The 15,632-nt window shown below is 60.8% G+C and overlaps 1 protein-coding gene across 1 annotated transcript in view; it reads right to left on the bottom strand.

The window, feature by feature from the left end:
- The window catches only part of MYO15A (myosin XVA), a 51,118-nt gene extending 35,869 nt beyond the window's left edge, over positions 1-15,249 (bottom strand). The window contains exons 1-11 of the mRNA XM_030295226.1: positions 11,659-15,249; positions 9,475-9,557; positions 8,819-8,882; positions 7,890-7,999; positions 7,530-7,604; positions 7,189-7,279; positions 3,291-3,296; positions 2,836-2,939; positions 2,637-2,700; positions 1,644-1,757; positions 922-1,083 (exon numbers count right to left, since the gene is read on the bottom strand). Of these exons, the coding sequence (XP_030151086.1) occupies positions 922-1,083; positions 1,644-1,757; positions 2,637-2,700; positions 2,836-2,939; positions 3,291-3,296; positions 7,189-7,279; positions 7,530-7,604; positions 7,890-7,999; positions 8,819-8,882; positions 9,475-9,557; positions 11,659-15,249 (4,464 nt within the window). The remainder of the gene's footprint in view (positions 1-921; positions 1,084-1,643; positions 1,758-2,636; positions 2,701-2,835; positions 2,940-3,290; positions 3,297-7,188; positions 7,280-7,529; positions 7,605-7,889; positions 8,000-8,818; positions 8,883-9,474; positions 9,558-11,658) is intronic.
- Positions 15,250-15,632: the final 383 nt, after the last annotated feature.

Genomic DNA, 15,632 nt, shown 5'->3' on the forward strand with positions numbered 1-15,632 from the left:
TACATAAGAACTTAATACATGGTGAGTAGGTATTTCTCAAATTACAGGATTAGTAAAACTGAGGAATCATGTGGAAAAAAAGGAATTGAATTCCTACCTCAAACTTTACTGGGATAAATTCCTGATAAGCCAAAGATTAAATATTAACACACACACACACACACACACACACACACGCACACACACACACACACGCACACACACACACACACAAAAGGGTTTGAAAAAATTATGGGAGAAATCTGTTGTAATTTTAAAGAGATGAGTCTCTCTAAAAGTGATAAGAAAAAAATCTAAAATTTATACAAGATTGATAAACCAAATGCCTGAGAATAATTCTAAAAATCTACATGGCAAAACCCAAACCAAACCAACCACCAAGTAAAACATGAAAAAAACCTGGATACAAATCAAAATATCGGGGCGCCTGGGTGGCTCAGTCCGTTGAGCGTCCAACTTCAGCTCAGGTCATGATCTCACGGTTCATGCGTTCGAGCCCCGCATTGGGTTCTGTGCTGACAGCTCGGAGCCTGGAGCCTGCTTCGGATTCTGCGTCTCCCTCTCTCTCTGCCCCTCCCCAACTTGCACCCTGTGTGTGTGTGTGTGTGTGTGTGTGTGTGTGTGTGTCTCTCAAAAATAGACAATTTTTGAGATTAAAAAAATTTTTGTAAACAAAATATAAATGGTAATTCAGGGAACATATTCATAATTCATATCTGAGGCAAAGGGCCGATTTCCTTCACATATACAAAGAGCTCTGATACATCCATAAGAAGACGAGCAACCCCATTGTTTGAGGGAACAAATGATATGTGCGTGGTGGAACCTGAAAGGCAAATACGCATGGCCCGCAAGCCTCTGAGAAGATGATCTGTGTCCCGAGGGTGCCAGGGCCCCACGGCAAGCTGTGGGCTCTCTCACCTCGTACTTCTCAAAGTAGACGTTGCCCAGGTGCAGGATGGACGCCAGGATGCGGAAGATGCTGTCCTGGTCCTCGCCACTGAAGCCCAGCACCTCCATGGCGGCCAGGAGCCGGCGGAAGTCGTCCGAGTCGCTCTTCCCTGAGATCTCACAGTTCCCACCCTGGGCGATGGCAGGGGCCGGGGGACCTTGAGAGCCCCCGGCCCCTGCCCAGGGTCCCTGAGGGCCCTGGGGGCTGGGGGCTCTCAAGGTCCCTGCCCTGGCTCACTGGCAGTGTGGCCCAAGGCGGGCACTCCCATTCCCACGGGCCAGGAGGCTCTGAGCAGGTGCTGCCCGCCAGGCCCTGTGCAAAGCCCTTGGTGTAGCTTTCCTCATCTCCTCCTCACCGCATCCCTAACGAGTGGCATTATGCTGTCCCCACTTTACAGATGAGGAAGCTGAGGCCCAAAAAGGGAAGTGCAGGAGCTCCAAGCTGCTTAGTGCTGTTCTAAGCTATAGAGAAATGAAGAGTCAGGTAGGCCTCTCTTATGCCCACCGTGGACCCTAAAGATGCCTGTCACCCTTGCCGTGATGAGACATTTTCAATCCAAACTCATGCCCCCAAACCCCATCGCCTACGCTGGCTGGCTATTAGGACACCATGAGTTGGTTCTCTCAGCCCCCCTGGGTGATGGGGCAGGGGTGCCAGGCCGGGGGGCCCTTGGACACCTGCGGGTACTCACCTGGTTCAGGTAGTAGTAGGTCTCGGCCTCCTGCAGACTGAAGGCCTGTCGGAGGTGGGCGGGCAGCCCGGCCAGCAGCTCGTAGAAGATGTGGTAGTTCCTTTCATTTTTGGCCTATAGGGCGGATAGGTGGGTGCAGAAAAGGGAGCCACCACCTAGGTGACCCCCAGACACACACACGATGCCAGGGCCCACAGTTGAGACCGGGCACCTCTGTGATGAGTAAGCTCCCAGCCTGGCACTGGGTGGGGGACTGGTATGGTGGTAGGGCGGGGGCTCTGGTCAAGATTTAATTCCGTTTGGAGAAACAGGAGAAAGACAGCCTTTCTTCGCTTGTGCACGCTGGGCACACACACCTGCCTATGCTGCGTCCACAGCCCAGATGTGCACACACGGGGCCTCCTGATGGTTTACTCAGCCAGCGTGGCTGAGGGACAACTGTATTCCAGGCCCTGCTGTAGGCCCCTGAGACCCAGTGGGGGAACAAGGGAGACAGAAGCCTCGACCTCACGGAGCCCACCTGATAGCTGGGGAGATAGACACTCAACAAATCACTGGTTAAAACCTGTCAGATAGAGACAAGAGCTCTGGAGAGAAATAAAGCAGAGGAGGGGGTGGGGGGGTTCCAGGGGGGTGGAGAGGGACTTCATTCTAAATGGGGTGGCTTCCCTGAGCAGATGACATTTCAGGGAAGGCTTGGAGGAGGTGAGGGGTTTGGTCATGTAGGTGTCTGGGGGGGTTAAGAGTGCTCAGATAGAAGAAATCGTAGGTACAAAGGTCCTGAGGCAGGATCATGGCTGGTGTGCTTCAGGGACAAGAAAAGAGTCAATGTGGCTGTAGGGGGGGAGAGAGGGGAGCAGATCACATGCTCACACGGACACGTCTTTGTTCATTAATTCAACATTTACCCAGCCCTGCCACGTGCCAGGCTCTGAGTATCTGCATACCCCCAGCCCGTCCCAACACACAAGGGTCTGGAAGGGCCTGGCCCACCTGAAACACAATCCTGGATTTCTCGAGCAGGTACTGGGAGGTTATGGCACCAGAAATCACGCCCCTGGAGTGGGGGAGCACAGTCAGCTCGTGCAGGGTAGCTGGGTGGGTGGAGTCGCTGGTGTGGGCTCTCAGGGGCTGCACCAGGACGCGGAGTGCCCTGCAAGGCCTTTGGGGGTCCCTCGACCGTCCCACTCACCCTTCCAGAAAGACCTCCACAAACTTCCCGAAGCGGCTGGAGTTGTCATTCCTGACAGTTTTGGCGTTACCGAAGGACTCCAAGAGGGGTGTTGCCTCCAGGATCTGGACCCCAGAAGATGTGGGAATTGTTCTGGGGGCCTAGAGTAGGGAGCATGGCTAGGGCCACCCCTAGGTTTTCCCAGACACAGACCTCCCCAAGGACCCCCTGTGTGAGGGGCAACCGCAGGTGGGCTCCCTGTAGAACCCTTGGGTCTCCCCAGTGTCCCCCAATGCCTGCCTCATGCTGCCAACCCCCACACTCAGGCCGCAGCTACCCTCTCCCAGCCCCGCCCCTCCCACCACAGCCCCCAGCCAGGACGGGCCTTTGGATGCCTCTTCCTGCGCATCCTGCCTTCGCACACGAGCGTGTGTACCACGCACACACACACAGGCACACGTGCACACTCCAAGTACCTTTATCTTCAGGAGTCCCCAGGATGGAGGAGGAGGAGAGAGGCACAAGAACAGAAGCAGGTCACCTGTAGGACTGACCCCCTCTCCCACCAGGTCACCACGGGCCTTAGACCATGGAGGGACCACCGACCCCTCTGGGCCTCCGGGGTGGGCAAACCCACGAATCTCAGAGACCCCAGCTGTCCCGGCCTGGGGCCTGCAGTGTGGCCCCAGGGTGTGGCAGTCTGCTCAGCCCACGTGCCAAAAGGCTCTGGGGATGTCCCCTTTACCCCATCCCCATCCCCATGACCACCTCAGGCTCAAAGCCATGCCTTTGCCTTGACCGCACGCCCTGCACAGTCCGGCCCCCGGCTGGCCTCTCTTCTTCCCTCCCCCTCTCTGCAGGGCACCTCAGCCCTTCTGACTGGCCCCTCGATACCCAGGCCCCAGCCGGCCTGTGGACCAGAGTCCGCTCCCTCTGCACCACTGGCAAATCCCTCACTTCTTTTTTTTCTTTTTAATGTTTTTTAATGCTTATTTATTTTTGCGAAACAGAAAGAGATAGGGTGGGAGCAGCGGAGGGGCAGAGAGAGAGGGGGACACAGAATCCGGAGCAGGCTCCAGGCTCCGAGCTGTCAGCACAGAGCCCGACGCGGGGCTTGAACCCACGAACCGTGAGATCGTGACCTGAGCCGAAGTCAGAGGCTCAACCGACTGAGCCACCCAGGCGCCCCTCCCCTCACTTCTTTGTATCACGTCTCCCTCACTAGAATGTCAGCCCCCACAGCAGGAATGTTTGTCTGTTTGCAACCTCTGGGACCCCAGCGTCTACACGGGAGCAGGGGCGTGGGAGGCCCTCATAAGATACCTGCTCCACAGATCTCAAGAGGACTAGCATTTCACGACAGCAGAACTGCCCAAGGCGTAGCCAATCACCGTTGCCATTTATTAAGCACCTACCATGTGCCAGACTCTTTGCCCTAATTACACGGGTGTCAACGATCTCAGGAGGTAGGTGCTGATGTCACCCGTTTTACGGATCAGGAAACAGACTTGGAAAGGCGAGGTAACGTTCCTGGGGACTCCAGAGTCTGTACGAGTGAGATCACAACACCGTGACAAGCATGTGTGTGTCGGGTGTACAGCATTTTCTGGCTGAGTCATTTCCTCCCGATAAATTCTCAGGGAAGAGGCAGGGAAGGCCCAGCGTCTGCAGAAATGTTACTTTGGGGAAGGTGCCAGCCCCCTCCATCTGTTCACTCTCCTGGTCCCGTTCAGTCCAGGAAATACCACGTCTACCATGTGAAGGAGCAGAATGAGGCCCAGACGAGAGGGGGAACTGGCCTAGGGTGGTTCAGTAAGTTGAGATCCGCCTGGGCCTGAGCGTGGGTCAGCTGTTTCTCTGCTCCTAGCGCCCAGCCTGGGGCTGGGGAGAGGACTGGTGTTCTGGACGGGTGAACATCTGGCCCTGTGGGGGCCCCTAGCTCAACCCGCAGGTGGGGTGACAGCCTGCGGTTTGGGCTGGGCGGCATCCAGCAACCCTCCACCCCGCGGAATGCTGCTCACGTTCCCGGCCCAGACGCAGAGCCCGTGGCCGGGGCCTCGGCCAATCAAGACACAACCGGGTCCAATGAGGACACATGGCCAGAACTAGTCCAACAAAAGGGAACCCTAAGACTTTCCCCAGAACGTTGGAAGGTTCGGGTGGTACCCCGTGGCACTACCCTGCTGACTGATGACAGAGAGGTTGACGATGACGCCCATAGATGGGTAAGGTGGAGCCAAAGCAAAAGACGTTGTTTAAAACCCTGGATTGTCGGGGCGCCTGGGTGGCTCAGTCGGTTAAGCGGCCGACTTCGGCTCAGGTCATGATCTCGCGGTCCGTGAGTTCGAGCCCCGCGTCGGGCTCTGGGCTGACGGCTCAGAGCCTGGAGCCTGTTTCCGATTCTGTGTCTCCCTCGCTCTCTGACCCTCCCCCGTTCATGCTCTGTCTCTGTCTCAAAAATAAATAAAACATTAAAAAAAAATTTAAAAATAAATAAATAAAACCTTGGATTGTTTAAGAGTGTGCCTGAAACTGACCCTGGGTAAGGACTGTCGGATTACACGAGCAGGGCAGAGTGGCGGCTGGGAAATGAGGCGGTGACCATCCCAGCTGGCGGGCCCATCCTTACCTCTACAGAATGCCTGGCACGTCCCATGACCACGACTGTCCTCCCTGACCCCTGCTAAGACAGCTCTCTGCCTTGGGCTTCAAATCCCAGCTCCTCCACCCTCTCACCTGGGGACACTGGGTAAGTCATCTCCCTTGCCAGGCCCCAGTCTCCGCATCCATAAATGGACACAAACATACCTGCCTCCCAGGGCTGCCGTGAGGCTCTCGCGCGACAACATAATGAAAGCCCCGAGCAAATAGGAGGGGCTCAACGCACACATTTCCCTGCTACCCGGCCAGTCCTTCCAGAAGTCTGAACTTAAGAGATTTTGAAAACTCTGGCTAAAGCAAAGGGAGGGCCCCGGAGGCCCAGGCTGGGATAGGAGGGGCTGGTAGGCCAAGGCACGCGTCAGAGGGGACCGGGGGAAGTAACCCCTCTTGACTCCTAAGCCTGGGCTGACCCAATTCCCACTGAGGGCCACGTGGCCCCCACCTGATGCCCCTGGATCCCCTGCCAAGATTGCCATTGGCTGGGATGCTGCGGCCACCTGCAAATCTTCATAGTCTGGGGCAGGGAGTCTGAGAGTCAGGTTCTGGAGTCTCAGTTGGTGGGGCTTCGCCTCCAGCCTCACCGTCCCTGAGCTCTAGGCTCACGGTACATCTGCCACCTTCCCAACATCTCTGGATGCCCAGCAGACACCTCAGAGTACCTGTGTCTTCTCTCCACAGCCCTACCCATGTAGCTGATGGCACCTCCACATTGCCTATGGCTCAGTCCAAATGCCTGGGGTTGCCCCCGGACCGACCCACTCTGTCACACGCCAATCTGGCCTTCAGCAAGTCTCTGGCTGACCTTTAAACTGCACCCGGGTCTAGCTGTGCTCACCATCTCCGTCACCACTTCCCTGGCCCAAGCCACTGTCCTCCCTTGCCTGGACTCCATGATGCCATGCTGCCATCCCCTGAGCACACCAGACCTCCTCGCACCCCAGGGCCTTTGCACTTGCTCTTCCCGCTCCCTGTCTGCTCTTCCCCCAGATGTCTTTAGGGCCCACTCTCACCCCTTCTCAGTGGAGCCTACCCTGACCACCATGCTTCAAATTACAACCCCCCCAAACTCCCCATCTCCCTCCCTGCTTTTTTTTCCCTCCACAAATTCCCACCCTTTCACAGAAACACGATTTACTTGTGTATTTTTTTTCTTCCATTTCTACTATAACGAAAGTCCCATGAGGGCGGGAACACTTGTCCGCATTGCTGCTGCCATCACCTAGCCCGGACTGTGAGGGACACACAGTATGCCCTCGGGAAAGCTTTATGAGGGTCTAACACTCTCAGGTTTGGAGGACCTAGCACTCTCCACAATGTTCCAATCCTGTGCTTACCCCGGTCCCGTGTCCTCAGCACCCCAGCATCTACTGCACCCCACCCCCTTGACTAGGCCTGTCCTTTCTCTTTCACCACCAAGAAGATGAGGCCAGGCAGCAGAAATGGAGTGACTCCCCTTGCCCATGGGGCTTCCTCTCTGGCCAGGCCCAGCACGGCTGGAACCAGAGCTGCCCTGGAGCACAGGCAGGAGGGAGCTCCCTGCAGGCATGGCCAGGGCGGGCAGGGGTTTGGCTGAAGGAGCCAGAGTCCTAGGAGCGCCCCCAGGGCAACCCTGGCCTCAGCCTCGCCATCCTCCAAATGGGGCCAAGGAGCCTTGTCTCTCGGGGAGCACTGAGCTTGGGAGTCCTGGGGAGTCAGACAGACCATGCAACTCACCTGCTGCATGATGCCTCGTTTCTGGTTCATGGCGGCCAGGTAGCGTAGAACCAACTTTGTGGCCTCGGTTTTTCCAGAACCACTCTCTCCACTGACCGGGAAAAGGACCAGAAGGAGACTCAACCAGCTCACTGCCTGTTCTGGGCTCCCCCTACCCCTACCCTTCTTCGACCTCCTATGACACCAGAGGACGTGGGCTGGCTGGCCCAGAGATGTCACGTGATCCTTCCCAGGTCCCATAGCAGGTCTGGCCTGATACAGACCCATCATCTGAGACTCCTCCCATACATACCCCCCGCCCACCCTGTACACAGAGGTCCCCGGCCTGACCCGCTGCTCACCTGATAATTATGCACTGGTTCTGTTTGGCATCAAGCATTTTGGCAAAAGCAAGATTTGCGATTGCAAAGAGGTGCCTAGAGAGACAGGCCACAGGTATCACTGGGACAGGACCCTGCCTCCCAACACCCTCGGGTAGGAGAACATCTCTGTCCACCTCGGCAGCCAGTTCTGCTCCACCCTTCACCCTGGGGAAATGCTCCCTGCCCCCATTCTGGTCAGAGCCACAGAAATTTGGGGAGAGACCACTCGGCCGAGCAGGTGGACGACCCGCCACCAGCTGGCCCCACCCTTGGCTCAGGGGCAGGCAGGGACCCAGGGGACCCCGGGACAGCCCCCTCCCCATCCCCAGAGATACTCACGGGGGGTTTTCTCCTAGGGCCCGCCCGCTGTACTGCTGCACCTGCTCCTGCCCATAGATTCCAAACATTCGGTACGGGTTCACCGACACCAGGATGCTGCCGATGTAGGTCTGCTGGGCACACGGTGGTCTCAGTTTCTCTGCCTCCTCATGGCCCTTCTCCCTGCTCCCAGGAGCCCGGAGCCCCGTTCTCACGGGGCCAGATGTGTGGCTGCCTGGCCTCCGTGTTCGCACCTCGGGCCCTCTCATAGTTTGATGGGTCACGTACTCTGGTAGTGGAATTTCAGGCACCGTACCAGGCTGAGGCTGGGAGAAGGCTAAGTGAGCAAAACCGCCCTGCCACAACTGTGCAAAGGTGGCTGTGTCAGCTGCTGCATCCTTCACTTATTCATAGTCAGCACCAGGCCCCAGAAGCTTCTGCCTCGCAGTGAGGTCAAACCTCCACTGCCTGGAGTTGGGAGGGAGTCAGAAGTCCAGGGCATTCTGAGGTGGCCAGAGCCCTTGTGGGTGGCCTTCCCTCCTTCACTGTGGTTCTGGGCCTCTGGCCCTCCGTTCCACTTTCTGGGGCCAGAGATTTCCTTCCACCTCTCTGGCCAACCCCTTCCTGGGATCCAGGTCTACAGATTCTAGGACTCTGGAAGCTTTATCTATCAGGTCCCCAGTGAACAGCCACTCATTTCTGGGTTTCCTGTCTCCAGGTCTCTCTCCCTGGCATCCACCAGTCTAAGACTCTGTATTTTAGCGTTTTGGATTTGAGAACCCCAGGCTCTAGCATGTCATACTCAAACGGTAGAAACCCCAGAGTTCAAACCAGAAGCCACAAATTTGGCTTCTGTGGCTCAGCAGAAGAAATCTGTGCTTCCCACTGTGGCCCTGAGAGACAGCTACCTCTTAATCTGAGCCCAGGGCAGACCCAGTCCCAGGACTTACATAGATGAGGTTCCGTTCAAATCTGGTCTTGAGGTTGGACAGCACGGTGGTCTCCTGGAGGTCTCTGAAAGGGCACGAAGAGGGGACATCAGGGCCCACCTTCCCCCTCAGTGCAGGGCCTTGGTCAGAAAGCCCTGAGTTCAAGTCACCAACCAATCGTGAGGCCTTGAGCAAGTTCCTTAACTTCTCTGTGCCTCCATTTCTTCATCCGTCCAATGGATATATACTACCTCGTGGGGTTGGGGGATTCTCTGGGGGAGCAAACGTGAGAGCTGAGTCACCGTGACTGGATAATGATCTTGACCAGCATAGCCCTCACGTTTTGGGCACCTCCAACGTGCCAGCACCCTCACAATAACAGCCACCCACTCCCATCTTGCAGATGAGAAACTGAGGCACAGAGAGGCAAAGTAATGCGTCCAAGGTCTCCCAGCCAGTAGGTGGTGAGGCTGGGGTTTGAACTCAGGCCCGTCCAACTCAGAGCTTAGACACGCACACACCGGCTCCGGGACACTTCACAACTCCCACTTTGCAGATGAGGAAACAGAGGCTCTGGAGATGTTCTAGGAGGTAACGGGCACCCCTCGTAGGAGGAAGTGCTCAGGCCAGGAGCGTGCAGCCCCGAGGTGACCCCTTGCCGGCCCCACCCCACTCACTCCAGCTGCGTCATGTCCTCCACACCATCCTCCCGGCACTGGTCACGGAACCGTGTGGTAGGCAGGTTGCGAATGGAGTGCATCTGGGAGAGAGAGTCTGTGGTCGGCCTGGCTGGAGAGCGCCTGTGGGTGGCCCCCTATCTTGGACACGCCTGGGACCTGCTCTTGTTCTGGAGAAGAGAACCCCGAGGCCAGGGCCCGGCCAGGTCCTGAGGCCTCCCTGCCGTGGAATACTGTGGCCCACGGAGCCTGCGTGCAGCCCTTACTCGGGGGACACATGCCGGCCTCCTGCCCGTGCGTTCCCTGTGGCAGGTGCTCCCAGGGGCTCCCGAGTATCCTGACCCTGGGGGGGAAGCACATGCACACACACAGTGTTCTCTCTGACTGCCTAGAAGGCCTCCCAACCTCAGGTTCTCCCAGCCACTCTTTCCCTGGGTGGACCCCAAATCCTTGCTTCTGCAACGACCTGATGCACGTCCGGGTCCTGGTGCGTGGGGCCTCTGGGAGGGCTGACACTGAACCGCCCCGCTCAGTACCGTACCCCTGCATCCAGCCCGGGGCGAGCACAGAGACCCCTACACGCAGCCCCGTATGCAACAGCTCATGCAACTCCCACGCACACCCATGGTCTTGCAGAATGCCTGAGGGCATACACGCAGGCCTGGGAGGCCTGGCCGGAGGCACACACGCTTGTAATACACACTCTCAACGCCCATTTGACACACTCTCGTGTGCACAGAGAGCCAGGGCTGTCTCAACCACACCTGGGGGTCTCAAGACAAAAGTCCCGATGCCACCCGTGGCCTGCGGGATCTCCATCCTGCCCACTGATGTGCACATTCATGACACCCAGGATGCCACATACGCGCGGGCCCTGGCACACACACATTACACACACACGCTTTCCTTGTCGGGCCACGGTACGCCTCAGAACGTGTCCCGGGCACAAAGGCCTGCATGTGACCTGCATGTCTGCAAGCACACGTGTGCTTCCTGCCTCTCCAGCCTCTCAGCTCCAGCCCGCACCCTTCTCTGAGCAGGCAAGGAAAGGGGACACCAGGACAGAGCCCTGCATGCCGCCTGCCTGTCAGCAGGCTGCTAAGTAGGGCACGGCAAGTATCACCCTTAGGCCCTGGCCTCCCGCCCACCCGTCTGGCCATGTGCGCCAGTGGCCACAAACCCTGAATAATTCAGCCACTCACGTATTCCAGGGTGAGGAGGGCCCAGGCATCCTTGCCCCTCACCCCCGGGCGCCCCGCGCCCCGCTCCCACAATGCTGCCGCCCACACAGCACGGGGCACCCGCCGCCGGGGCCAGGGCCCCCCTAGCAGCCAGGCCGCCCCGGTCGCCATCGCCGGGCCGGCTAGCTGCCCGCTCCACGGGGCACCGTCTGCAGAGGCTGAGAAACGCCCGCCACCCCCTGCGTGCCCCGCCCACCCCAGGCGTCCCGGGGGAGTCTCCGGTGACCACCCCCCTCCTCAGAGGGCCACCCAGCATCAGGCTCGCGTTCCTCCCTGAGCAGGGTAGCCACGCACGAGCTCGGCACCCTTCAGTTAAGCCACCTGCCCTGCACCCTACAGAGGGCCCAGACAGACTCCTGGCTCAGCCCCTGGTCCCCCGTGTGATCTTCTGGTCCTCATTTTCCTCATCATGCACTGAGGACCCAGAAGTTTGGGTCCTAAGCCCCTCACCCTTGGGCAGTGCAGAGTCCTGCAGCCCAGGGGACTGCCCTTAAGCAGGAATGCAGAAGAGAAAAAAGACTCCAGTCTGGGGGAGGGTCGGCAGGAGACAGGAGGAACGGCATGAACGTGGATGTGGGGATGGGACAGGGTGGACAGGCAAGTCCTAAAGTTGTGTACTCAGCCAACATCTCTGGGGGGCTGCTGGGGACAGACGTGCCATTCAGCCTGGCCCAGGACAGGGCTGCCCAGAGCACAGGCTGGGACAAGATCCCTTCTCTGAAGTGACTGGGAAGAATTTCGGGAGTCTCTGTACTGTGCCTGCCTGTGCTGGGCATCCTCTTGTTCAATCTTCCAGAGGCTCTGGGAGCCCAAGGCTGTTCTCCTCAGGTTACAGATGGGAAGACTGAGGCCCAAGCAGGCGGCAGCTGACCAAGATCCCTAGGCTGTTCCTGTTTCCCAGCACAGAAGCCCCAAACCCTCCCTCTGCCCTCTGCCCTCGTACCTTGTTCCACCAGCTTTTGGGACCAACTTCTTCCCAGGGGCCCCCATGGTGCAGGCAATTGGCTCCAGGGCCCAGGCGGCAGGACTGGGGGCGGGCGAGCACTCGTGGCCAGGGTCGAGGGGCTTCTGCCGGCAGCCAGAAACAGGACCAGAGCAAATTCCAGGCTCTTGGCTTGGGGCCGGGCTCCGGGTCCTGGCTTATCTGGACAGGGGGCTGCAGAGGGGCAGGACCAACTCGCTGGAAAGCGCTGAGTTTTTGCACCTGTGGCATGACCACTGCAAAACGCCCAGGGCCTGCCTGGCGCCGCTCGCCCACCCTGGGCAGGGGCCCTGGGGCCCCAGTGGGTGCCAAGGGGGCTGGGGCGCTGGGCACTGTCCCCCAGCGGCGCCACGGCGGCCACGTGGCTCTCATCTTATCACATGTGGCCAGCGGGTAGGAGAGGCTGAGCCTTAGCGTCTTCCGCTCTGGCGCGGAATCCTTGGGAGGGGTGGGGGTGGAGGGCTCAGGCTCTGCTGGTGAATGAGGGCCCTCCAGAGTGGTCTCTTCTTCTGTCTTCTCAGGAATCGGGCTGGCTGATTTTACCAATTGTCCAGGCCCTGGGTCGTGGTGCCTACCCAGGAAGACACTGGTCAGGTCGGCGGAGGCTGGGTCCTCAGACTGGGAAGCAGGAGGTGGCACAGGGCCCACGTGCTGGAGGAAGGGGTTTTCGGGCACAGGGGGTGGCCTGGAAAAGCCCCGGCGGCTGCCTGCACCTCCCGGCCAGGGCGACGGTGGGCGCTGGGCGGGAGGCAGGTCCACGTCCCAGGTGGGGGCCAATGGGGGCACCGTCCAGGGTGTCTCTGAGTCCTCAGGCTCACGCTGGCTCTCCCGGCGCTCAGGGGCAGCTGCAGCCACCGGCCAGGACCCTGCGTTGGGAGGCCGCTGAAAGGGTTGGCGCACCCGGGGCTTCACGGCCCTGGTGGGCGGCTCGCTGAGTCGCCGCCATGTGTTCGGGAGGTGAGAAGGCAGGTTGAGGGAGCGACACCGGGAGCTGTGGCCCAACAGAGGGGGCGGGGAGGGCGGCCGCCCGGAGCCCAGCACGGGCGAGCGGGGTGGGCCCAGGCGCCCAGAGCGGCGGTGCGGGGACGGGGGCTCCCGCAGCGAGCGGGGCCGGCGCGGCGGGGGCGAGAAGGGAGGCTGAAAGGGCCGAGCGCAGAGCGATGGCTGAGGGGACGGGGGCCCCACGGGCGAGCGGTAGCCTAAGCCGGGCAGGCTCCTCAGCGAGGGCTGGGGCGAGGGCAGCGGGGGCCAGGGGAGGCCGAAGGCCGCCCTTCGCCGGCGGGAGCCTCTGAAGGAGGGCCGGGGGCCGGGGAAGGCCAGCAGGTCCGGGGGCACCTCCGGGCTCACGGGAGGTGGCTCCACGAAGGCCCACCAGCTGGCGGGGGGCGTGAGGGGCACGTGGGCCGGGGCAGCCCAGGGCGGCGGGTGCCGGCGGAGGGAGCCGTAGGGCGACGCGGGCCGGGGCAGGCCCGAGAGGGCGGGGGAGAAGGGCGCGGCGGGCAGGGGCCCTGGGCCCGGGCTGGGGGGCCGTCGGGCCGCGGGCGGGGAGAGGAGCGCGCTCCAGTGGGAGGGCGGCCGAGGCGCGGGCGCGGGCGAGGGCGAGGGCGGTCGGTGGGAGTTGTTGTTGTTGCGCGTCCGCGCCTCGGCCCTCCTCAGCACGATGGGCGTGCCGGGGCGCTCGGAGTCCATGCCGGCCAGCTTGTAGCCGAAGCGCTTGTAGGCCGCCTCCCGGACTGCCGGGCCTCCCAGCCGCGCCTTCTGGCTACTCCTGAGCCTCGGGATGGGCTTCTTTTCGGACAGCGTCTTTTTGAGGAACCGCGCCAGCGAGGTGGCCGGGCGAGGTGGGGGGCGGCCAAAGTCGGTGCCGAAGCCCAGGCCCCGGTGGGCGCCGAAGGCGGACAGGGCGCGCTGGAGGTTGCGCTGGCGCGGCGTGAGGAAGCCCCAAAAGGGGTGGGCGTAGGGCACCGGAGGCACAGGGGGCATCTCCTCCTCCTCCTCGTCTTCGTCCGCATCCCCCAAGGGCAGAGGGATGTCCAGGGAGGGGGGCAAGGACACGTCCAGCTTCTCCTTCCCGAACAGCTTCACCTGGGGCCGCGGGAAGAGGCGGAACCTGCGGATGAGGGATAGCTTGGACCTGGCGGGCTTGTCCATGCCTTGCTGCTCGAAGAAGGCGGCGCTGGGCAGGCGGAAGGAGGTGGTCTGCCGTTCGGCGCCCGCCTCCTCCGGCTCCTCCAGCTCCGCGATGTCATCCATGGGGTGGGCGTACGGGTTGTGGGGCGACAGGATGGGCGGCGGCACCCACGGGTACGCGAAGGCCGGCTCCTCTGGGTAAAGATAGGGCACTTCGGGCGGATAGATGGCCTGGTCTCCGCCGCCATAGATGCCTTCGCCGTACGGGATGCCATAGGGGGCGCCATAGGGCCCCCCGTATGGATCAAAATAGGGCACGTCGTACGGGAGGTCGTACGGGCGGTCGTAGGGCGGGTATGGCGCCTCGTAAGGTGCGTAGGGATCCAGGTAGTAGCCGTGCGGGTACGCCTCGCCCTGGTACGCATCGTAGTAACTGTAAGGAGACGCGTATCCCGATGGGGGCGCGTATGGGGGCTCGTAATCGTCGTAGCCGTAGCCGTAGGGGTACGTGGGATAGTAGGGACCGCCATAATAATCCGGGTGGTAGTAGTCGTAGGGGTCCTCGGGCGGGGACCCGTGGGCGTGGTCTCCGTAGGGTGGCCAGGCCGGGCCGTAGGGGCCGTAGGGGCCGTAGCCCATGTAGGGCTCCTGCTCCTCCTCGTACTGGTAGAGCGACTGCCGGTCGTAGTAGTCATCGCCCTCGCGGTGGTAGTCATAATACTCGCCCAGGTCCTGGAAGCCCTCGAGCCCGTACAGCGACTTGCGGGAGCCCGAGGGCCGGAAGGGGACCTCGTCCTCGAAGGGCAGGAAGCCCACGGGCTCGCCCGACTCGTAGATGCTGCGGCTGCGGGGGAACCTCCGGAGGCGGCCTCCATGCCGCAGGATCTCGGCGCCCGACGGGAAGGGCAGCTTGCGGGAACCGACGCGGGAGCTCGAGCGGTTGAGCCAGGCGTCCAGCGTGGCCTGCTCGCTGCCGGACTCCTCGGCCTTCTTGATGAGGAACTTCTTGGTGAGCCAGTTGATGGCCGTGGATGCCTTGCTGAGTGACCGGGCACGCGGCCGCAGGCGGCCGTAGCCGCGCCGGCCCGGGAAGCGGATGACCATGAAGGACGGCTTCTTGCCCTTCATTGCCCGCTTCTTCTTGCCCATGCGCATTTGCGTCATGAGCTTCGACGTGGACTTGAGCACGGTGCGTGCCTTCTTCTTGCGTTTGGTCTTCTGCGGGCCGGTGTGCAGGCCCCAAAAGAAAGCCGACGCGCTCCGGAACTGGCCCTTCTTGGAGATCTTGGGCGTGCGATCGCGGAAGCCCATGAACAGCCGCGATGTCCCCTTCAGGCTCCGTTTGGGCTTCTCCGGCTCCGGCGCCTTCTTCCCCTTTTTCCCTTTCTTAGCTTTCTTCTCATCCTCTTCCTCCTTCGCCATGGTGGCTGCCTGCTCCCCACCGGGCCGCGGCCCGTGTCACCAGCTCTGGGACTTGGAGACAAGGGGACACACCGCGTTTCCTGCCCGCAGCTGGACACTCAGCCTCTTCGGGCTGGGAGCAGCTGAGACTGGTCTGGGTGGCCTGGGGAGGGACCGCCAAGCTTCTTCTGGCTGGGACCAGACTACGGGAGGGCGGATCCATAATTCATCTCCTCCAGAGCCGCCTTGGGTTTCACCCGAGTGGTGGTGGAAAGTGCATGGGTGTTGTTTACCAGGGAGCAGGGGAAGCCTGGCCCAGACCTGTGCTGGGGGCGACCATCTTGGCGTTAAAATCGCCAGGAGGGGGACTGTTTTGACAAGTCAAGCTCTCCCTGTGCCTTAGC

The sequence above is a fragment of the Lynx canadensis genome, chromosome E1 (genome assembly GCF_007474595.2).
Source record: "Lynx canadensis isolate LIC74 chromosome E1, mLynCan4.pri.v2, whole genome shotgun sequence".
Taxonomy (NCBI): domain Eukaryota; kingdom Metazoa; phylum Chordata; class Mammalia; order Carnivora; family Felidae; genus Lynx; species Lynx canadensis.